Consider the following 23581-nt stretch of genomic DNA (forward strand, 5'->3'; position numbering starts at 1 on the left):
GTGCCTGATGACGCACGACAAGGTAATTGCTCCTGGCGGAAATATCTTTCCACACTTCAATGGATATAAAAACAATCTAATGATTTTTCGTAAATAAACTTGTTTGTCGCAACAGATGAAATCGCTTATTTCAACAGTTATTCATATTTTCCAAATAAAATAATTTTGAATTTTTATTATTTTTTCTTTCATATTGGATCCCTTAAAAACGTGATTGCGGCATGCAGATTTAAATAAAATGTAGATCTTGCCCTCTTAAAATCGTCTAAATCTGTTCTGAACAGACCACGGGACTGTCTTTTACTCATACAGACTGTAACAGATTAAAAGACCCCTGTAGCCCTGATCACATATACCTTTGGTTAAACACAATACATCTGTGACCTTCACACATGTCCTCGGAAACATACTAATCATGACACCATTGTGTTTAAACTCTTGAACACATCTGTATCTCCCAAACGCTTCGAAAACTTGTCTTTAGGCTTCACTGGCAAGGAGCCATAATTGATTTGCTCTAATATCATTATTCATATTAGATTTTAAATACAATTTAGTCTTTAAATATATCTATCGGTCTGCTATTTTGACGTCAAAAGTCCGTCCGTCTGTCTTAGATAGCATTTCTATCTCGAAATCTCACAAATCAATTTGATAAAACTGCGAATTATTCCCGTACTTGAATGAATGTTCAACACTATATGTTCAGAAATAATCACAACATTATTAATCTTTTATTTCTGTCTACATCACAAATAGGTGATTGATTATTTTTTCTCCAGCACTTTCCCATTGAAGTTGTTCTCATGAGCTACATGCATGTATATTGCACCTCTATTCAGTGTTATGCTTACGCTAAATTTATACATTAAACAATACACTGTTTTCTTAATGTAATTGTTGTTGATATAGCAAGTAACTTTGTGGCGAATCCTACCTAACGCGTTAGGGTTTCATAAAAAATTTGCCAGAGGTGTATCCTCCAATTCTCTACTACACCCGCCAAACAAGTTTTTGTTGCGTTCGGCAGTGACGGAAAACACCTGTATTTTAGCACGTGCGTTAATTAGACCGAATGATTTTCTAAATTTACTTGAGGATTACGTTAGACGATATAAATAACCGTTGAAATAAGCGATTTTTTTGTTGCAATAAACAAATTATCTACGAAAATTAATAAAATCGCTGTCATATCCGTTGAAGTTGCAACCACATTACTACGCAGAGCAATTGTTTTGACTTTTTTGAAATCCATTTTGATATTATACATATTCTTGATATCGGTGTCATTTTGAACTTTGAAGTGTTAATTTTTTTTTCAGAATTAAAGTCGGATTCAAGCTGTCATCATGGACAGGTCGGATGAGTATAATTTACGCATGTCCCGAAGATCACGTGGTCGACGACGGAACTACGAGCCTAACATGTCGGTCAAGTCCGGAACATACCAAATTCACCTGTCGATTCCAAGGTCGATGCTTCCCGGAAACATTTCCATCAAGGCAGCGAACAGCCGAGCACGACCAATGTCTCCGTTTGAAAGACGACCTTTGTCGCCGCGCGTGCAGCAACAGATGTCACCCGTAGAGCATGCGTCGACATCACAATTTCAGAACCACTCAGCACCAATGTCACCTTCACGATCTTCCATGTTCACCATGTCTCTTCCAATGGAAAATATTACTCCTCGGTCTGGTCAAAATGAACAGGCATTGACTGTAATACCGGATCCGAATGAGCAACCCACAAGTCCAAGGCAGATTCCGAACGGACATGTATTAACTCCAAGGTCAAACGTTAATGGTTTTACCTCATCATCATCATCCAAAGTGTCACCTCCGCCTTTGGATTTATCAGCTATCACCGGCCAAAAGTCACCGAACGGGGTTGTTAAAATGCAATATGAGCCAAGGTCACCGACTATTTCTCAAAACTTCCACCGAGTGGGTTCAAGAACAGCCAAGGACAAAGTCAATAGGAGTAAATCGTTCACCGCGAGGCATTTTATAGGAAAATCGGAGAGAAAGTCTAGCAATACTCTTCCAAGGTCAACACCCCCGTTCAACTTCACGTCCGATGGAACCTTGCCAAGGTCATTATCCCCACCCGCGTCCTCACCAAGACCACCTGTTGTCAACGAAATACCGAGGCCTAAATCCCACATTGCCACGGTAACACATAGCGTGTTGGACGACTCGTTGACACCGAGGTCAGTCCTGGATACTTCTACTGCCAGCCAAAGCAGTTTTAGGGGCAACATGTATGAGACATACAGAGACCTCTGCCTGCAGAAGTAAGTACTAACACGCACGTGCATATGACGTCATTAACACAAATAAACAGTGTATCGAAGATTTTGGTGTATTATGCTTTGATGTAAGATGTTTTACATATATTTTTGTGAGGCGATGTTAGTGCTTCTTATCACTATATAACTTAATTTGTAATTCCTAGAACATGGCATACATACTTAATTTAAGTTTCTACTTTTAAAATCAATTTCGTTTTTTTGTCACTTCTATTCATAGTGAAATGTTATTCAAAGACCCGGATTTCCCAGCCATGGACGAGTCTCTTTTCCGACAGGGAAAGTCTCCGGTTGGTCAAATACAATGGAAACGTCCCGGGGTATGCAGGGGTTCAAAATTTTTATCTTAATGTTCATCGAATGACCTTGAGACAGAAAACTTGTATGGCTTCAACTTAATATAGAGGAATTGTTCCTCTTTTTATTTGGTATCGCTAACCTTAATATATTCAAACTGTAATGGAATTTTCACTTTAACCTAATTCATTTTTTCTTACACATTCCACTCGACTTTGATTTCAATTCGTTTTCTTGATAATTGTAGTAAAATATTACGTCTCTCCCCTAGAATGATATATATTTATCGTAGAAAATTTGTGTCCTCAAAATCTGTCAAGAACGGTAAACTTACATATTTGTCAGCTTTGAGAAGCATTGTCAAAAAATTTGTTTCAGAATCTGTGCAAGAAACCAAAATTCATTTCAAATGACGTCATGGACTGTAAAATTCTGTCGGGACAGTTAGGTAAGAGCTGCTATTACAAACACCCAATGATTCAAGGGAGATAACTGGTATATCATACTGCTTGGGTTTGAACAGAAAAGTCAACTAAAATTGTTTTCCCTAAGGTTCTTTAAGTAAATAAATAAATGATGGGTTTGAGTAAAAATCTGTGCTGTGAAAATGTATCAATAAAAATGCATGTAGAGAACTTGCGTTGCTTTCCGTGAAGCGTCAATGGAGAACCAATTCTATCATAAATTCCGTCAATTGTTCTAGCACTTTGTGTGTATGTTTTTAAGAATTGTTTGTTTCGTTTCTTCAGATATCGATTCAAATTATAGCATTCGTTTCAGGGTCTAATTGGCTAATTGGATGTTTCACTTGTCTGACGGGCGCACCCTCCCTAATGAAAAATTGTATACCGGAAGGACAAGAGTTCGACAACAAATATGCTGGTATCTTCCGCTTCCGGTTTTGGAGATTTGGTCAATGGACAGAGATTGTGATTGACGATCGGTTGCCAACATTGAATGGTATTTTCTTCCTTTGATTTCTGTATTGACGTTTTTTTGATCGATAACATAAATAACATGCCGGCGTATTATGTGAAAAAAAGATTTTCATTGGCCATTAGTCAAGTAAGACAACATTGCTTTGTGTAACGGTGATTTTGATTGGCCGTTACACGCGAAAAAAAAAGATGTTACAAGCCTTTGCTTAAATAGCTTATAAATAAAATTCTAATATGTTTTATGGGTTCAGATCACGAGGGTCTTTAGAAAATGTAGGATGATTATACGATTTTCACTTCCTACGAATAAAGTGAATGAAATAATTCTACTTCACATTATTCTAAAACATTATAAATTCCATCTGATACACCACAGACTAATTCAACTTTCAAAACTAGTCTTTGTATATTATAAACAATCATGTTGATATTATGTCATTTATGACAAAAATAAATGTGAATATTCAGAATTATCAAATCCTCATATTGTAGACACTCAACATTAAATTTCCAGTTATTCTAATCACAAACCTCCGTACTAATTGAATACGGCAACTTTGTTTTCAGGTAAATTGTTGTATTCCCGGAGTAATGATCCTACGGAGTTTTGGCCTGCTCTATTCGAGAAAGCGTACGCTAAGTAAGTCGTGTTTACGGGGTTCACGCTTCTCACTGACGTAATTAATGTATGACGTCATCGCACAGTACATGTAGCTGAGACCGTTATCGTCAAATGCAGAGTTTTCTTTTCCGGAAATGAAGTTCGTACCAATTATGTCATCAAAATAATTTTGAAAAGAATATCATTATCATAAATAAGAAAGTTTTGGGAAGACAAAATAGATTCAACGAATGTTAAATTGAAATTAATTATTTGTTTTTATACATCTAAAGCTATCCCACCCAGACAAAAGTTTTGTTTTGAAGGATGCAAGGATGTTACGAGGTTTTCTTGGGTGGAATGTTAGGCTGGTCACTACAGGATATTACTGGAGGAGTTACTATGACTTCAAATATGAAAGATGATCCTAAATTCATCCAGAAAGTCGTGGACATCGGATTATCAAGGGCGTCGCTGATTGGAGCATCAATACAGGTAAAACAGTGCCTGACGTCACAAGTTGTTCACGTCGACAATACCTATATGATATACCTATTATCCGGTGATTATTTTCTCTTTATAATCTTTCCATTTTTTCCAATTTTTATCAAAATTCATTTCCTTTGACAATTGTTGACAATTTAGGATACCCTATTCTATAACACGGAGCAGGTGTAGCTACGCATTTAGAGAGGAGCGATACCTAGAGGGGATGGAGGTGGAGGGATGGGGAAGGGTCACGTGTTTGCCAACATAAAAATCTTTCCCATCGTGTTGACACCCTATCTCAACTCCAAGGAGATCAACTATCTTTCATCTTCAAGTATTTCTCCGTTTCAATCAACACAAAGTCTTTTTTTTTCAATCGTAAGTTTTACGTTAATCATGTCATTGCTTCTGCCACAGAGTTCAACCAACGGCAAGGCCAATGTTAGCCCGCCTGGGCTAGTCACAGGACACGTGTACAACGTCACGGGATACGCCGAAGTAAGTCACGCGACATATTGATATACAACCAGTACATTTACATATAAATGAAAGTGTGATACATATTGTCATTTGAATATACTACTGTATCACAAAACCAATGCAGATGGCATTTATATCGAATATGAAAACAATAATATGATTACTGATAGTATCAGCAATTCTGATGAAATGCGATTTCCGATTAAGCCGTTGGCTGCTCTTTCAAATGCGCTAGCTCCAGCTATCATTATGAGTGATGGGAAACTATTTCAATGACGTTTTTCAATTTAACGAGTGACATGCAAATGTCTTACATTTATATGAATGATATTAAACGAGTTTTTTTGTAAGATTTTATGAAACGAGTAATAGAAGTTTTTTTATTTTATGTGCTTGGCATACAAACAAGATGAAAAGAAATTTACGGATCTTTTAATCGCATCAGAAAAGTTCCAATTTGACAGGATTTCAAGTCAAAATATAGAGTACAAAATCAAACGAATGCGGTTATTTTGTTGTGTCATTTTCAATTGATGACGTAAAGTCATTGTCCATATCATGACATCACAATCAACTTCTGAGTGGTGCAGCCAATGAAAAACACTCCAGGGTATATACCAGTAGTGACTTACACTTGTATTCACTGGATGACAGGAGGATTATGTGATTAATAAAATATACTTGTAAACTAGTTTTTGATACCACTGCTACAGCTGCCTGGGAGACTGGAAACAAAGGTCCTTGTACGTCTGAGGGACTGTTCAGGGAAGTCCCAATGGCAGGGAGCATGGAGCGAGGGGTAAGCCCATTTCTAAAGCCATTTATCTGACATTCTGCTGAATATAGCACAGGCTAGGGCATGTAATGCACGTTTTTTTCTCTTTGCTTACAGTTCGAAACAATGGGGCGAGCTCACAGATGACGTCAGGGCGCAGGTCCGAAAGAGGAAGATGGAATACGGAGAATTCTGGTAGGGAAACTACACTTTATTTAAACATCCATAGATTTGTTAAGGAAAAATTTAGTCACTTAACCCAAAGAAATTAAACTGATATATGTATACGAAAAATTCATGATTTACTGAAGTTGATGAAGAAACGTCAATCTGATCAAATGCTTAACAGCTTCTGCATGTTGACGAGGTCAATAGAAGGTTCTATAACTACAAAATGCTATCCACAGAGAAAGAAGTTAGGAACATGAGTTTTAATGTAGTTTAAGTTTTTATGTCTTCTCATTTCATACAAATTCTGATTCAGGATGTCATTAGAAGATTTTGTTCGGATTTTCACCTTGATGGAATCATGTTTTCTGACGCCGGAATCTTGGAAACTGGAGCCCAAAATACAGTATCGAAATTCATGGCGGTCCACTCAGGCACTGCGTCAGTGGCGTGTCGGCTTCAACGCGGGGGGTCCTCATACTTCTCGTGAGTAGGATGTTCCTTTTATTTTTATATCATAGTATGCACACTTCTACGGCCCCGTCATTTCCATTTTTATTTGTGGGGTGGGTACAGGAGTAAGGGGCTCTGAGGCTGTGTCGGGGTGTTGCAATTTAAACCTGATAACCATCCGTTTCTAATCCATATGCAAAGAAATTACATTCTAAAGCAATTACACGTAAAATAGATGGTTGAGTGAAAGAAGAACTCTTCAGAAATGATGATGAGTCCATACTTAAAGTGCCTCTTTGGTTTAATAAAAACTTTGACATAAATAATAAACCAATTTTTTATGAAAAATGGTATAATGCAGGAGTGAGGGTAGTAAATGATTTATTAAAGGATTCAAGAGAATTTTCATTTTACGATTTTATTGAATTTTGTAATGTATATGGTTTAGTAACTAATTATTTACAGTACTATGAAGTAATCCAAAGTATAAAGAAATACTTGAGGCCTGTTACCCCCTAACTGGATCGTTAATGTATCCCTCTATCCCGTTGAGTCTTGAATTAATTTTAAAGAAAAAAAAGGATCACAAAACTTCTATCAACAACTTATTAAAAAGGAAATTAACATTACGGGGCAGCATAAATGGGGAAGTATTTTTGATTTAAGTAAAGAGAAGTGGAAAAAAATATACAACATTCCTTTTAGATCAACTCAAAACACCAGACTTCGTTGGTTACAATTCAGGATAAATAATTTTATTTTAATAACCAACTTGTATGCATATAAAATTGGTATCTCAAACAACCCTAACTGTAATTTTTGTAATAGGGAAAGAAAGGGAGACAATTGTTCATATGTTATGGGAATGTAGCGAAGTCCAAAATTTTTATGCCAGTTTTGAAACACTTTTGGATGCTCTTACAATAGTGTTCCCTATTAATAAAGAATCAATCTTATTTGGCCAGGTAAATAATACTGGTGTCTACAATCGAGTAGATAATGAAGTACTTCTGATTATTAAATCTTATATCTATAAAACCAGAACTCTGCATAATACGTTATTGGTCTTTACTTTAGTCAATGTTATAAAAGAAAACTATATTGTCCAAAAGTTTATTTCAACTGGTAAAGGTAATTCTTCCTTACAAATCTTTTCAAATGAATGGAGTAAATGGAAAAAACTAGTAGATATTGCCTAAGGCTTGGCTGTTTTCAGGCTGATGACTTCTGTATCTTTTCCATTTTTTTTATATGCTCAATATTGAGCTCATTTGATAACAACTAAAGTTCTCAAAGAGTAAGTCTGTTACATTCCTTCCATTTCATGCTTGTTCCAACTCCTTCTTTGTCTTTCATCCCAATCTTTTCTTTGTCTATCCTGTTCTTAAGCCTGTCACTTTTAATTCATACTATTCTTCTAACTTTTTCTCCAAATTGCAACTCATTTGCTTTGCTGTTGATGTTTTGGATTAGTTTACTCTGTTGTAGAAACCCTTTGTTTATATGAATATCTCAAAATAATAATAATAATAATAAATACTAATAAGTTGTCAATCTATCTCTTATTCCAATCTATTCTTTTACTTTTTTCTAAAAAAAAAAAAAAACCAATATAATGTGTGGTAGCACTTCCATACCTCCTCACAATAACAGCTCTCAGAAAATTAGATCACTGAACCTACTAGTATTTAATTGATTATTTTAGAAGAGATCTGCTAACCTCTTTTTTTTTTATTTCCAAAGGGAAGTGCTTGCATTCTTTGGTTGATTGATTTCCTGTTTATTGGTTTATAAGTGTGGCTGTATGTGTGAAAACTTGAAGGTGCGAGTGTGATGTATGTACACGATGCATACATGGCTTTACCTGTATGTGCTGTTAGGTGTATGGTGTATGCCTGGGTGCATGTTTGTATTGCATGTACATGTAATATGTATAGCCATGTGTGAGTAGACATGCACATATTCTTTGAGAGAAGCTCATCTGTATGTGTATAGCCATGTATACATGCATTCAGGGAAGTGAAAATGTGTATGTTATTCTGGGAGAGTGTTTTTTTTATATTTATAAATACTACTGTTGTATTATGTACCTGTACATTATATTGAATAAAAAAATTAAATAAAAAAAAAAAAAAAAAAAAAATGGATGGTTGAGTAAAATGCAGATAATCATGAAAAGTCATTTACAAACTGTCTTGTGATATGTGAATTATTTATAGGAAATTTCACCAGGAAAACATGTCCATGAGGAATTATGATTGTTTATTTTGTTGTCAGGCGAATTAAAATTGTCTACAATTACTGTCATCAGTAGTTAATTGTTTGGGAAGGGAATTGATGGGTGATCATCACTGTAGGCATTTTTTTTAACTACGAAAATACGAAAATGACACCGTAAATTATCCTACATACATATCTTCTGTTATACACATATAAACGTCTTTTTTCAGCGTTGGTGTTCAGTAATTGTCAATTCTTAATGGATCTGACGAAACCCTCGTGTATTATCTTGTCCTTACTGCAAAAATACAGGAGTAGCGTCAACCGAGTACTGCTCCCCATTGGCTGTCTCGTTTATAATGTGAGTATGATAAATTGATAGGAGTACCGTCATCTAAAAACAAATGGCTTCGGAGGTAAAAATGGTGGAGTTTGGTTAGATGAGTTCTACTACCTACTACGGTCTCGTTTCTATAACACGAAAATAGCGCAACAGCAACATATCTATATTCCATATATTCCAGTGGTTATTCCATAATCTTATTTGTTTCATTTTAGGTACCGAAAGCATATGAAACAAGACTAGGATATTCTGAATTTAACCAACTAAAACTGATGTTTTCAACGGGACTTCACCAGAAACGTGAAAATACCGGATTCTACATACTTCCGGCGGGACATTACCTAGTACTTCCGGTGACAGGTAACCAGGAAATGGAGGGGAAGTTCTTACTGAGGATATTTACTGAAGGTGATTCATCTGTCAGGTAAGTGCTGATTTCCAGGTAAACGGCAGGACTATTTTAAGTTATGCTTGGGGTTTACGCTTTAATAAATGTCAATGAATGTCAATTAGTATCACCTGCCAATGCTTCTTAAAAAGGAACGACTGCCATTTGAAAAAGTTGTTTCAATGGTGAAAGAAAATTTAAATAATAAAAAAAAAAGTCTTCGCAATATTAATACAAGAACCGTAACTGTGGCATGTCATACGTTGCATAATTCGATAAAATTTATCTTTATGTTAAATGAGTTTCCATCTATATTGTATATTTTCTCTATCTGTGCAATGAATACAAAGGGAACATTATAGAATACAAATGATAATATTAGAATTGAGAATAGATGACTTGAATGAACAAAAAGTAAGAAAAGGCCAATAAAATAAGGTTTATCGGAAGTGTAAACGTCGTCTGCTTCATCGACGACACTCGGCATGTTAGTCAATCCAACTACGAGACAGCTGTATGATGTAGCATCATCGACGAGTCCAAGAGGGATGAGACAGTTGTGTGATGCAGCATCACTAACGAGTCCTGTCCTAGAAGGACGAAACAGCAGTATGCTGTAGCAGCACTGACGAGTCCTAGAAGGACTAAACAGCTGTATGGTGCTATTGTATGCTGTAATTCGAATAGTTGGGCGGCTCAGAATATCGAGATGTACCTGACCTTCCTCGAAAATTATCGGGTATATAAAGATTGAGAAATGCCTTGAATTATGGGGCTGGTGCACCTCCCCATCTAGATTTTTACTTTTCTTTCGATCTCTTTGCTCATTTGTCTCCTAGGCCCTTAGCATCACTGCTAAGTCCTAGAAGGACGAAATAGCTGTATAATGTAGTATCACTGCTAAGTCCTAGAGGGACGAAATAGCTGTATGATGTAGCATCACTGCTAAGTCCTAGAGGGACGAAATAGCTGTATAATGTAGCATCACTGCTAAGTCCTAGAGGGACGAAATAGCTGTATGATGTAGTATCACTGCTAAGTCCTAGAAGGGCGAAATAGCTGTATGATGTAGCATCACTGCTAAGTCCTAGAGGGACGAAATAGCTGTATAATGTAGCATCACTGCTAAGTCCTAGAAGGGCGAAATAGCTGTAACATGTAGCATCACTGCTAAGTCCTAGAAGGACAAAATAGCTGTATGATGTAGTATCACTGCTAAGTCCTAGAAGGGCGAAATAGCTGTATGATGTAGCATCACTGCTAAGTCCTAGAAGGACAAAATAGCTGTATGATGTAGTATCACTGCTAAGTCCTAGAAGGGCGAAATAGCTGTATGATGTAGCATCACTGCTAAGTCCTAGAAGGACGAAATAGCTGTATGATGTAGCATCACTGTTAAGTCCTAGAAAGACGAAATGTGTCAAATTTCCCGAAGAAGTATGATGTAGCATCACTGCTAAGTCCTAGAAGGACGAAATAGCTGTATGATGCATTTTTATTCTTTATTTGGCTGAATGTATCTGACCCTTATTTCGCATTAAAAATGATATTTACTTGTGTGTATTGTGAAACTTTTGTTACAGTTGTTGTTAGCGATGGTGGTGGTGGTGGTGAATATGATGGTGATGTAGGTTGTTTCCGTTGTTGTTGCTAATGTTTTTGTTTGTCGTTTTCGATGTTGTTTTGTTGTTGTTGTTGTTAGTGATGAAGATGGTGGTGGGGGATGATATGATGATTATGCGAGTTATTTTTCTAGTTGTTGTTACAGCTGTTGTTGTTTGTTGTTGTAAATCATAACTGTTTTACATGTTTGATATTGTAGGGAGCTGGATGAACAAGACAAAGTCATCCCATACCAGGTACATTTTGTCAGAGTTGATGTTGTATCTGTTCTCATGTCGTCACAATATATAATATATATTAACTTCATATAGTTTATGTTACATTTGGTCTACCGTCGTCACAATGTACATTAATTTCATATGTAAGTATATCGATATATTACTGTGTTTCCTAAGCATCCTGGTGATGTATGTAATGGAGTTTCATCTTTATTTTCTACAAAAATATGTTGTCCTGTGTTAAGCATTTGCTTTTATTCAAACACGTTAAGACTGTTGTATATCTTCCCTCATCATATTACCAAATAAAAGGTACTTTCTGGTTCGTATCACCGTAAACTATTACATGAGAGCCATATATCTATATAGAATCTAAAGGAATTTTTCATTTCGTATTTGAATTTATGACATTAATCCAAGAATTTTTCATTTTAACGAGTCTTTTGCAAGCTAAAAAGAAAGATTCGTGACGAGTATAATACATTATTTATCAACGGAAACAAATTAAAGATTCTTTTCATTACATTATCGATTCTTCATTTCTACATCGATATCTAAGATGATGTCAAAATAAGCTATATGACATAATGTAACACGCAAGAATATGACACGGATATACTTTGTGAAAAACACGGCAGTCTTGTGATAAATGTATTTCATTAAAAATCTTCGTTTGCTTTTTGCATTATTTTGGGATGCAGTATGACCGAAAGCTGGACACGACCAGTTTAGACGCCTTCCGCCGGAAGTTTCTGTACGCCATCAATCAGGTAAGTGAAACCCCTGGGTGTCAGTTTTTGTATTTATCGGAAAACATTTACAAAGGGATGCGGATATTTGTCCGCGATATTTTTCACACGTCGTCTATTTGTTCTTGACTAGGATGACGAACTAGACGCCAAAGGCTTACAGAGTATTTTGGAATACAAACAAAGTGAGTTACGTAATCTTTGGTGCTGCGGCAATGGAAATGAGGATGGTAAGTAATATGGGATTGCAAAATGAGTAGAATTTAAAAGAACTCTTCATAAGAGGTACCGATTTATTTTTGGAATTTCAAAAAGATATCGTTCAAAAACACATACATTAAAATTCCGAAATTTCAGAAAAATGTTTTTTAATCTGTCATCATTTTGAAAATAATTTCAAATTTTAATGGTATAGTCTACTATAGATAAGAACAACATGTAAACAAAATCGTAATTCAAATTCATAAACGGTTAAACAAAGGCAATCTTAAAACAAAACAAACAATAAATGTTAGTCTGAAGTCTTCGGGAAGTGTTTATCGTTTTCTGCTTCATCGATAACACCAGCCACGTAAATCCTGGCCAAAACACGTAAATAATGTCAAGTTCTCAAATGAGAACAAGGATACCAGAAACTAAACCACCATGTATACTTCCTTTTTCTGAGGAACTGGTTACCATTTACCATTTTGTGAGAATGATTAATAACACTTTCTACATTCAGTTTTTGTACTTGCAGGTTTCAAGTTTAAGCCATTGTGTCTGTCGCTGGATACGTGTAAATCTGCTGTGGCCATCACCGACGTATCCTTCACCTACATCACAACATTTTTGTTTATATATAATTATCCTAGCCAGATTGCCTCTTGTTGACTTTCAATGTACGTTGCACATGTTGACATCACAATCAAGAGGTCTTCCGACATCATATCATATCAAGTACAATCGTGAAGTCTCTAGTTTTATGGTAGAATCATGAAGTCAATCCCTACCTAACACGATCACAATTCAGAATTTACATCATACTGAGCATCCTGGTGGTGTTCCCTCATACTTGCGATCCTCTCATCGTACTAAATATCCTGAAGATGTCCAGTCACAATGATCAGTTCCGTAAGTCTCCAGTCATACTGACCACCGTGTAGATCTTCCATAGTATTGCCAATTCTGAAGGTCTGCCATAGTATTGCCAATTCTGAAGGTCTGCCATAATATTGCCAATTCTGAAGGTCTGCCGTCGTATTACCAACCCTGTAGGACTTCCATCGCATTACCAATCTTGGAGGTCGACCATAGTATTGTCAACCCCATAAGGTCTGCAATCGTATTGCCAATGCTGGATGCCTCCCATAGTATTGCAAGCTCTGAAGGTCTCCCATAGTATTGTCAACCCCATAAGGTCTGCCATCGTATTGCCAGTCCTGGAGGTCTGCTCGTATTGCGAATCTTGGAGGTCTGCCATCGTATTGCGAATCTTGGAGGTCTGCCATAGTATTGCCAATCTTGGAGGTCGGCCATAGTATTGTCAACCCCATAAGGTCTGCCATCGTATTGCCAATCTTGGAGGTCTCCCATAGTATTGCCAACCACAAGGTCTGCCATCGTATTGCCAATCCTGGAGGCCTTCCATCGTATTGCCAATCCTGGAGGCCTTCCATCGTATTGCCAATCCTGGAGGCCTTCCATCATATTGCCAGCTCTGAATGTCTCCCCTCGTATTGCCAACTCGGAAGGTCTCCCCTCGTTTGCCAACTCTGAAGGTCTCCCCTCGTTTGCCAACTCTGAAGGTCTCCCCTCGTATTGCCAACTCTGAAGGTCTCCCCTCGTTTGCCAACTGTGAAGGTCTTTCCTCGTATTGCCAACTCGGAAGGTCTCCCCTCGTTTGCCAACTCGGAAGGTCTCCCCTCGTTTGCCAACTCGGAAGGTCTCCCCTCGTTTGCCAACTCTGAAGGTCTCCCCTCGTTTGCCAACTCGGAAGGTCTCCCCTCGTTTGCCAGCTGTGAAGGTCTTTCCTCGTATTGCCAACTCTGAAAGTCTCCCCTCGTTTGTCAACTCTGAAAGTCTCCCCTCGTTTGCCAACTCTGAAAGTCTCCCCTCGTTTGCCAACTCTGAAGGTCTCCCCTCGTATTGCCAACTCTGAAGGTCTCCCCTCGTTTGCCAACTCTGAAGGTCTTTCCTCGTATTGCCAACTCTGAAAGTCTCCCCTCGTTTGTCAACTCTGAAGGTCTCCCCTCGTTTGCCAACTCTGAAAGTCTCCCCTCGTTTGCCAACTCTGAAAGTCTCCCCTCGTTTGCCAACTCTGAAGGTCTCCCCTCGTTTGCCAGCTCTGAAGGTCTTTCCTCGTATTGCTAATTCTGTATGACTTCCTTGTATTGCCATTCCTGTTGGACTTCCTTGTATTGCCAATCCTACAGGACTCGTATTTGGGTTTTTTTCTTGAGGCCTGTCAATTTCTCCCACATTTTTATAATGTTGGAGGCAAGTGGAGGCATTCCATTAGAAGACTTTATTTTCGAGGTCCCATTTTTTCTAGAGACATATGGATGTATTCTGTGTATATTCTGTAGGATCTATGGTGAATTGTTCTTTGCAAATAGTTGTACCTATCTTTAGGGAATGCAGCCTGATCATTAGATAAGGTGCCATGGAGTTTTTGAACACATCTTTCGTTTAGTATTCATAACCTTAAGTTTCAGTACTTTGGAAATCTGTCATTACTGATAAGTCCTGGAAGGACGAAACTACTTTGTGAATCAATATAATTTACTGTTAGGACATATTGTGTCGAATTTGCGTGGAAAGTGTGTAACCAACATGCCACTTTTTAATTAATTTGAATAGTGACACTCTTCAGAATATACACATATACTTGACGATGCTCTAAAAATATCTGATATATGAAAATTACGAAATGTATTTAACTAAGGGGCTAGTGCACCTTCCCCGTCTATATTTTGACTTTTTCGATCACTCTGATTATCCTCTGTCGACTTCTAAGCTTCAAAATTTAGTCCCTTGTCATAACTGACGAGTCCTAGAAGGACGAAACAGCTGTATGATGCAGTCTAATCCATTGTTTAGCTCTAGTGTATCTATCACTAAATTATTAAGATGTGCTTTTCACTTGTGTGTCTTTTGTACAATCTTTGAAATAGCAGATGGTAGACACTGCTGGTGGACTTTAACTCCTTGAGGTTTGCCGTTACTTGCACGCAACGTTTTAATTCATTGTACCTGACGCTACTCAAAATTGTTCAGATATATGAAAATTACGGAATTTATTTAATCATGGGGCTGCTGCACCTCCCTTTCTCTTTCGACCACTTTGAATTTTCCTCCGTCGCCTCTTGAATTGCAAAAAATTAGGTCCTTAGCATCAGTGACGAGTTCTAGAAGAACGAAACAGCTGTTTGATTCATTATTCAACTCTACTATAAGTGATAACTCTAAATTACAAAAAAGGTGCTATTCACTTGCGTGTCTTTTGTACAATCTTTGCACAACTCTTTAATACGACCTATGTACGAATAGTAATTTACCTTAACCAGAGAAGCGGGATTTAAATGGACGTCTCAACTATGATGAGTTCAACCAACTCCTCCATCTTCTCATGCACTGGCAGGCAAGTAGACAGTTCGAGTTTTCCCCTGTAATACAAAAGCGTTTCAAAGGTTTCATTTCTATTAGAATTTTTTTACTCTTAATTTTGAGAAGGACGTATTGCAAATAACAGAACATTTATAGGCGATAACGGTAAATTTTGAGTTATTATTCTAATTCGTGTACGGATATATACCAGTCATGAATGTGTACTTTACTTTGTAAAATATATCACTGTGATTTTTGGTGATGCCAATTCCATGTACTGATTAGTGATGCGTATTTTCTTATATTATTGTATCACAACTTTTTTGTATTTCTAACAAAATATTAAAAATGAGCATGAAGGTCAATATGCAGGATGTTTAAGCATCGAATGCTGTGGTCGAAAATAATATGATATCGACGTGAGGGTTTCTTGTAAATGAAAAAAGAGGAACATGTTGACTAAAAAGAACACTTGAAATCGCTGAAGAACTGATATCTAATAGCGATGTTGTATTCATTTTGATCACAGGAAATATACCAAAAGATTACCCAAGGTAACACCGATATGGAGACGTACTCCCTGAGGAATGCACTAAAGATGGCAGGTATAAATTGGGATAAAATGTGTTCTTTCCCTCGAAACTTTAAGTAATAAGTAAATAAGCGTCATTAGAGCTCAATAAGTGTTATTTAACACCATGATCACATAGCTTATCTTATTGGGATTTCTTCTGCTTGTGAAATTGACTGCGTGATATATTCAATTTGTACTCTGAGAGAGAGAGAGAGAGAGAGAGAGAGAGAGAGAGAGAGAGAGAGAGAGAGAGAGAGAGAGAGAGAGAGAGAGAGAGAGAGAGAGAGAGAGAGAGAGAGAGAGAGAGAGAGAGAGAGAGAGAGAGAGAGAGAGAGAGAGAGAGAGAGAGAGAGAGAGAGAGAGAGAGAGAGAGAGAGAGAGAGAGAGAGAGAGAGAGAGAGAGGGGGATTGGGGAGCTAGGCGAAAGAAACCGAAAAGAAGGAAAACTGATGGATGGTATAATTTTTTTTCACAAGAAAAATCCTTCTCAAAGAATAAAAAATATCGCATTGCATATGACAATCTTATGAAATTATGATTATTTTTTGTAAAATTCACAATGGGGAAAAACCGATAAGCGATATCAATAAATCAATAAATCAGTCTGTCAATCTTTCTTCGTCTGCAGATTACACATTTGTTATCTAAGATCCAACTGATCACTTTTTCTGTTAATACTTTAAAAATGACAAAAAGAAAATACTAACATGTGGATGTATTTACAATCCAAACAAATTTGACAAATTATACAGAAAAGAAAGACTAATGCGGAAATTACTAAAGAAAACAAAAAAGATAATAAGACCAAGTGCCCCGGAACAGTAAGCGTCTTCTGCTTCATTGCCGACACCCACCATGTAAAAATCGGTCAATCCAAGTATGTAATGTAACGTTCTCAAGTGAGAGCAAGGTATGCAACAGTGGAACTAACGAAAAAAGCCCTGACAAATCTGACATTCTGATATTTATCGGTGAGAACTGATCAGAACCAATTCCACGGCTGATATCTTTTCTTTGGTTATCATTTTATACCTAAAGTTAGTTTGTCACTAAATCTTAAAACAACAGTTCAAATTAGTTACCTAATGAAATTGGCAATGCTATAGGTCTCCGGCATAGGGATGTGTATATGAGATTGGTTGAAAACCTGTATTCTACATGCGAATATATGGTATTTTACAACCTTCAATTTTCTCTTTTAAATTCGAATCAAATTCATGGTCATATGTTTCTATTCAACACAATAAGAAATAAATGGGTAATATCTTATTTCCTAAATATGCATACCTATGCGTTTAATTTTGGAACAAGAACTTAAGCTGTTAGTTCTTTCTCTAAAATTACAAAGGCATTCAAATAAGTGTAACTTTAATCTATTAATTTGAGTGTACTTAAATTTGCTACATCTGTTTTATATCTTCAACTATTGGAAATGCTCAGTTTTATTCTAAACGTGGAAGGGCATAACGAAATTACGAATAAATCAAGTTTATATTTCATTGCTTGATATATCGTACTCGCCACGGACAGGTGGCATTGATATTGTAAGGAAAGTGATACTCTATCATGACTTTGTTAAATGTATTTACTTAACCTGGGAAATACTCTTCTTTTACCACTGACAATGGACGCCTCTTTGCCTACATCAAAGATAAATAGCTGATGGGTTGTTTGGAGAACTATCGATCTGTTTATAATGGAAATGTGTCAACTGTGGACCGTCTGTTATACGTTAGTAAAGAGCCATCTTTGAGATTCACGTTTATTCACTAATTGCCAGCAGCATTGATCGATACAAGCGTGCTGTACAATAAATATCTATCCACTATTATGACTAATAGCATGTCCTCTATATACCTCTCTATTATACCTGTACAATTATCGATTCGTTGCCATGTTGGTAGCACAATTAGCCTTGTTGACCAAACCTCTCTGCATATCACCGACGAGCAAACCTCGGCTGATTAGAACCGGTTTTGTTTCAAATGATTGCAGACGCTATTTCAACCGCATGCAAACAAAGAATCAATGAACCGTGGACACGTGACCCAGGAACTGACGCAGTGACCTGTTCACAGTAAGCAGAAATCAATAGTAATCGCTGAACTTATCGTCCTATCCTTTTCTTTCCGCACAGGTTTTACAGTCAGCAACAAAACTCTTGAAGCACTGGTCATCAGGTTTGCAAACAAAGGGGTGATAACTCTGGAGTCTTATGTGAACGCCTTAGTCAAGTTGAGTGTAGCTCATCGTAAGTGTTTAATTAAAACTTACAATCATGACTTGATCTTTATGATTTTTTTTTCATTAAATTGAGAAAAAGCGTAATTTTCATTCCAGTTCTAGACACTGTGTTTAAAATTATACATATCACCTTAGTCATGCAATTTCTGTCTTACTAATGTCAGTGACATCTAACCGGGTTTGCTTGTAAGGATAAAACCTTCGTTTAGAATTGATAATTTTTTTTTACCTATATATCTATAGGTATAGTGCGGAGAGGTAAATATAGGTTTACCGCTTACTGTAATACTTGAGTTTTTGAAAATTATAACCACGTTTGATAGTTCTTCATCTCTGATTGCTAAGACGAAACAAGTAACGTACATACCAACCATCCTCTACTAACAGTTGATAAACCATAAATTGGCTTGGTATAGCGTAATAACTTACCATTATGTATGGTGGCGTGACCCGGCTGCATATCATCAATAAACAAAAACACAACAACACAAATATACGATGTAATTTTGTTGATTTATGTTTCTTTAGACGAAGTTTTTAGATTTGAATCCCAAGGCTTCTGCTTCCGGTTAACTTTAAGGTTGTTTAATTCTGTTATTAATCGGTACTACAGAATCATTTACATTTAACCAGTGTCTGAAACCGTTCAATCTTGGTTTTGCCATTGGTCGATTGTATAAGATCTAGTTTAGAAACTGTAACGTTTTTCCTTGTGGCCATGAAAACGATTTTATTGTTGTTTATCGCTTCGGGATTGTTTGACTAATCATAAGCCGAATCATTGTTTGTCTCTTGTCGATCTTGTCAAATGCTCTGAAAAAAAACTTAGGCTTTATTTACTTTTTCCATCATTATTTTGCCGTTGTTTATGTTTATATTCGTTAAGCTTTGATTCGTTAGCAACCGTGTCGCTTGTTGTCTCCTTGGTAATTGATTTTTCATTTGTCTTGTTAACAGCATCAGTTGTGCAGATTTATCCAAGTGTATGGATACTGTAGTAGAATGTGTATTTTATTTAGTTTGAGTGAATCTGTAGTTACATTTCTTGTGACAAGTCGCCCTCAAATATGTCATCAGGTATACCTCGTTTGTTTGCTGCTAACCATGATAAAGATATGAATGATATAGATAAAACAACATTACAGATTACAAGCAATTAATATTAGGATCTATATATATGTAATTGCTGCCGTATTTGCTTGTGATATATGCTTATTAGTTTGTGCTGTTTTAAGAAAACAAGAAAAAAACAAAAAAAAAACCAAAAAAAAAAAAAAAAAAAAACCACTGTGTTAAATATGCTTTACTGTATAATAATCAATTTTCGTGGGACTTATATTTCGCTGTATTGGTTGTACTGGTGCCCATGTTTACAATGATAACATAATGTTTCTGAGATTTTGAATCACTGTAGAAATGTTTGCTGGGAGTTGAATGTCACAATATCTTTACTGACCGCGAATATAGTGAAATGAGATTCCCCACATATGTTTCTAACTATGCAGTATATTTGTTCAAATACATGAATTTTTCGAATTTTGAAAATGTAACATGGTTCCTTTTATCTAATTTGATTCTTTTTCTTATTCAGTGTAGATACATTTTGAGAATTAAAATAGACGACTTGTTGGTCATTAGATGTTAATGGGATAAATGATATAAGAAATTCAATGTTCCAGAACGATATGCTATGATAATAAGAAATGCAGCAAATACCAACTTTGTATGACTAACTGGGACTTCTTATATTTTTCTAATATAACTAGAGCGCAGACAGAACCTGCCTAAAGAAACCTCACAGGACCAAAGTGGATTCCTACAAGAGGTAAGTCCTTAAATATGCCGTCACGGTAGTTAACCATTTTCATAAGCATTTCCATGGATCGATAGTTTTCATTATTTATTTTATCAAATCAAAGAATGTCATCTTATTTCTTCATCAAAACATGTATATATATATATATATATATATATATAAATTATGGGCAAATGTACCCCATCTAGATTTTAATCATTTTGAATTTTCCTCAGTCGCCTCCGAGGTTTTGAAAACAAGGTCTTAAGCATCACTGTCAAGCGACGAAACAGTTGTGCGATGTAGTTTTACTCATTATTTGTCTCTTTACCTAATTCTAAATTGTGTTAAAAATAACTATTCACTTATTTGTGTTTTGTACGATTTGACTTGAGTAATCTAAACTTGAGTAATCTAAACTACTTTCTGCTAAGTATGTATTTTCTATTTACGTTCATCTTCACTTCTGGATTAATCAATTCAGTTTTATCACAATAAAATACTAGTAATAAGCATCTATGTTTCAAATATGGTTACTTTATGATAATATCTTGTTTTCGTTTCAGCTTCTACGAACAGCAATATATTCATAGGCAGTGGATGTCCTGTCACTATAGAGTGGTCTGTCTTCTCAATACATCCAACTTGATAAAAGTTTGTTCAGTAACAAGACAGACGCGATTTTATTTCATATCTTGTATTACGAGATAGTTCAGTTAGATTGACAAAGATAGTCAACATAACCTTGATTAATGATCGTCTCCAGTTCGTTAATTAGGGAATTGGACCAGTTTAGTTGCTAAATTGACGAGATGTTTGAAACTTTCCCTGTGATAGGCCCAAAGTTACACCTAGCTGGTGAGATATAGTATTACTTTGTACGTATGCCTCATAAGATATTCCAGATCAGTATCTGATGTGTCGAGATCTCTTTGACTTGAGGAGTTATCTAAAATATGCATCGCTCTATGAGGTAACTTTCTGGTCTGAAATGATACCAGTTCAGTGTCCCTAGCGAGAGCCTCGTCCAGTATTATGTCTATCGAGATCGTGTAGTTTAGAATATAGCCCACTGCTTTAACTATCGATATGGACTGGTTTATGATGTCTTTGTATGCTCTTTGTACAAGACATTAACCCCGACAGGTCTGAATGGCAAGTGACGGATCTCTCGTTTACTGTTCAGCGAGTTTCCACCGGTTACTACAAGGAGATCCTGGCTCATATTAACCCTGGCTATTGACGCGGCGATAAATCCAACCAACAAACGTGTATGGGTAAAGTCTAGTACATAACCGTGTAATCAATACCCACAACCTTGAATTTAATTGAATTCTATTGATATCTGAAAAAACGTTAAGGATAACATTTTGGAAAAGAACGGAAATATTTCTCTGTCAGATGTAGTGATTGCCTATATACATTACTTGGGACAAGGAAGTGGTCCTCAATACTTAACAACGCACTTAATGTATCCCATCTCGATTCAATCGCATGTTTGTACCATTTCTCAACGTACCCACTTGATCCCTCCTCGTTTCAATCGCTTATTTGTACTGTTTTTCTTTCTGCTAGCGCATAACTACAAATTAAACCACCAATCACTTGTTTGTACTATTTTTAGGTACTATTTTTCTTTCTGCTAGCACATAACTACAAATTAAATCACCGATCGCTTGTTTGTACTATTTTTAGGTACTATTTTTCTTTCTGCTAGCACATAACTACAAACTAAACCACCAATCACTTGTTTGTACTATTTTTAGGTACTATTTTTCTTTCTGCTATCACATAACTACAAATTAAATCACCAATTGCTTGTTAACATAATGTTTTGTTATCATAGATTATAGGTACGTAAAGACATACAAATCAACATCGAATGTTCTTAATCTTGACGTTGAAGCGAAATGTAACTCTGTGTCTGCACACTAATAATTTCATTACATGCGTGACCATACACGGTGGTTGATGTGTATCTTTTAATATATGATAACAGTGTATATTATTATGTGTCAGCTGTTCTCGGGGAAGGCAATGTTACAGCGTGACAAGTATGCATTTCCCATTTAGGTCATGAAAGGATGTGTCATACTTATATTTCCTTTCTTTAACATATTGCACTGGATAATTGATAAGAGCTTCTAAAAACAAACGCTATCTAAAGAGATCTTGCAACAACGTCCTCATTTGGAGTTATTTTAGTGGTGATGTCTCGTATCTTATACAAGGAGAAAATGCCTTTTAATGGTTACGCGGCTCTTCCGATTCTGTTTCGTCCTGTAGTGCATATAAATCTGTAAAAGATTACATATACAGGAAAGTATAAACATTCCATCAAAATTAATTCACATGGGTTTCCCAAATCGATAATATATAAAACATCGGATATATAATGTATATGTATAAATTTATTTATGCAAAATATGATGATACCCAAGTTGAGGTGTCCGTGGTATTCTTAATCATCGAAAAAAAAAATGTTTTGTAAAAGTGTAGAAAAAGTACATAATGATGCATATGTATACAGTATTCAATTATCTTCTAATTTATATAACATAAATCATTATTATTATTTTTTATTTTCGAAGAGTTAATTTGATCGTTATTTTCAAGGAATGAAACGAAAGAAGCCAACCTGAAAACAAGACGATTAAAAAGAAAGATAATCCATTTTAAGACTTCCGCAAAAAACACGTCCTATTTTATCAAATTTTAATAATTGATATACGATTTGTATATAAAACACATAACTCTAGACTTATCTACTTAAAATAAATAACTTTTTATCCAATAAATTCGTCAATGTTATATTATTGTGTATACGACACTTATGTAATATACCCTTGAACCATTCCTTTTTGTTCTCATTTCATGTGAGATTTTATGGGACATCTTAAAGGTTTTATTTTACTTGCCAGAGTTCGAAAAAATAAAATCACCGAAGATTTGTTTAAACGATCCTAGATTTACATCACCCGCGAGTGGTCGATTTAAAATTTGAGATATGGCATATTTTTATTTTCCATTAACATATGGATGTATAAACGGAGGACTGTGCGTTTCTTAAAACAAGTTTTTACATGTATTCAATATTTAATGTTGAGTTATATTTTATTGACAGATATATTTTACCGTAATGTCAACCCATATTTGTATGATAATCGTTATAAAAATATTATTATCACCAAACTAGTTCACATTTTATAAACGAATCGCTTTACTAGCAAATATCATACGAAATGTATGTATTATCCATTGTATTAACCTATTTATTTACCCCAATAAAACCGATTTTACCATTTAGAAGCATTGCTTTTTGTATGTAAA

General features: G+C 35.9%; 1 protein-coding gene across 1 annotated transcript; it reads left to right on the plus strand.

Annotated features, from left to right (window-relative positions):
- Window positions 1-1349: 1349 nt before the first annotated feature.
- Window positions 1350-23091, plus strand: LOC132553967 (calpain-8-like). Its single transcript, XM_060218267.1, has 21 exons — window positions 1350-2293; window positions 2529-2628; window positions 2984-3053; window positions 3386-3565; window positions 4111-4183; window positions 4471-4639; window positions 5051-5131; window positions 5827-5912; window positions 6006-6083; window positions 6373-6542; window positions 8960-9090; window positions 9288-9496; window positions 11283-11319; window positions 12003-12071; window positions 12184-12280; window positions 12790-12854; window positions 15604-15672; window positions 16168-16243; window positions 18350-18463; window positions 20223-20281; window positions 20818-23091. The coding sequence occupies exons 1-21, from the start codon at window positions 1350-1352 to the stop codon at window positions 20842-20844; spliced, it is 2904 nt and encodes a 967-aa protein (XP_060074250.1). The 3' UTR covers window positions 20845-23091.
- The last annotated feature ends 490 nt before the right edge of the window (window positions 23092-23581 follow it).

Source organism: Ylistrum balloti, unplaced genomic scaffold (assembly GCF_031769215.1).
Source record: "Ylistrum balloti isolate Yb309-2 unplaced genomic scaffold, AGI_CSIRO_Ybal_v1 Utg369640, whole genome shotgun sequence".
NCBI lineage: Eukaryota > Metazoa > Mollusca > Bivalvia > Pectinida > Pectinidae > Ylistrum > Ylistrum balloti.

Bases quoted from the DNA above. Each gene is read 5' to 3' on its own strand.
- LOC132553967 (XM_060218267.1), top strand. From the start codon at position 1,350: ATGGACAGGTCGGATGAGTATAATTTACGCATGTCCCGAAGATCACGT. The intron at 2,294-2,528 runs GTAAGTACTAAC...TTCTATTCATAG, and splicing joins AGAGACCTCTGCCTGCAGAA to TGAAATGTTATTCAAAGACC. The intron at 12,072-12,183 runs GTAAGTGAAACC...GTTCTTGACTAG, and splicing joins TTCTGTACGCCATCAATCAG to GATGACGAACTAGACGCCAA.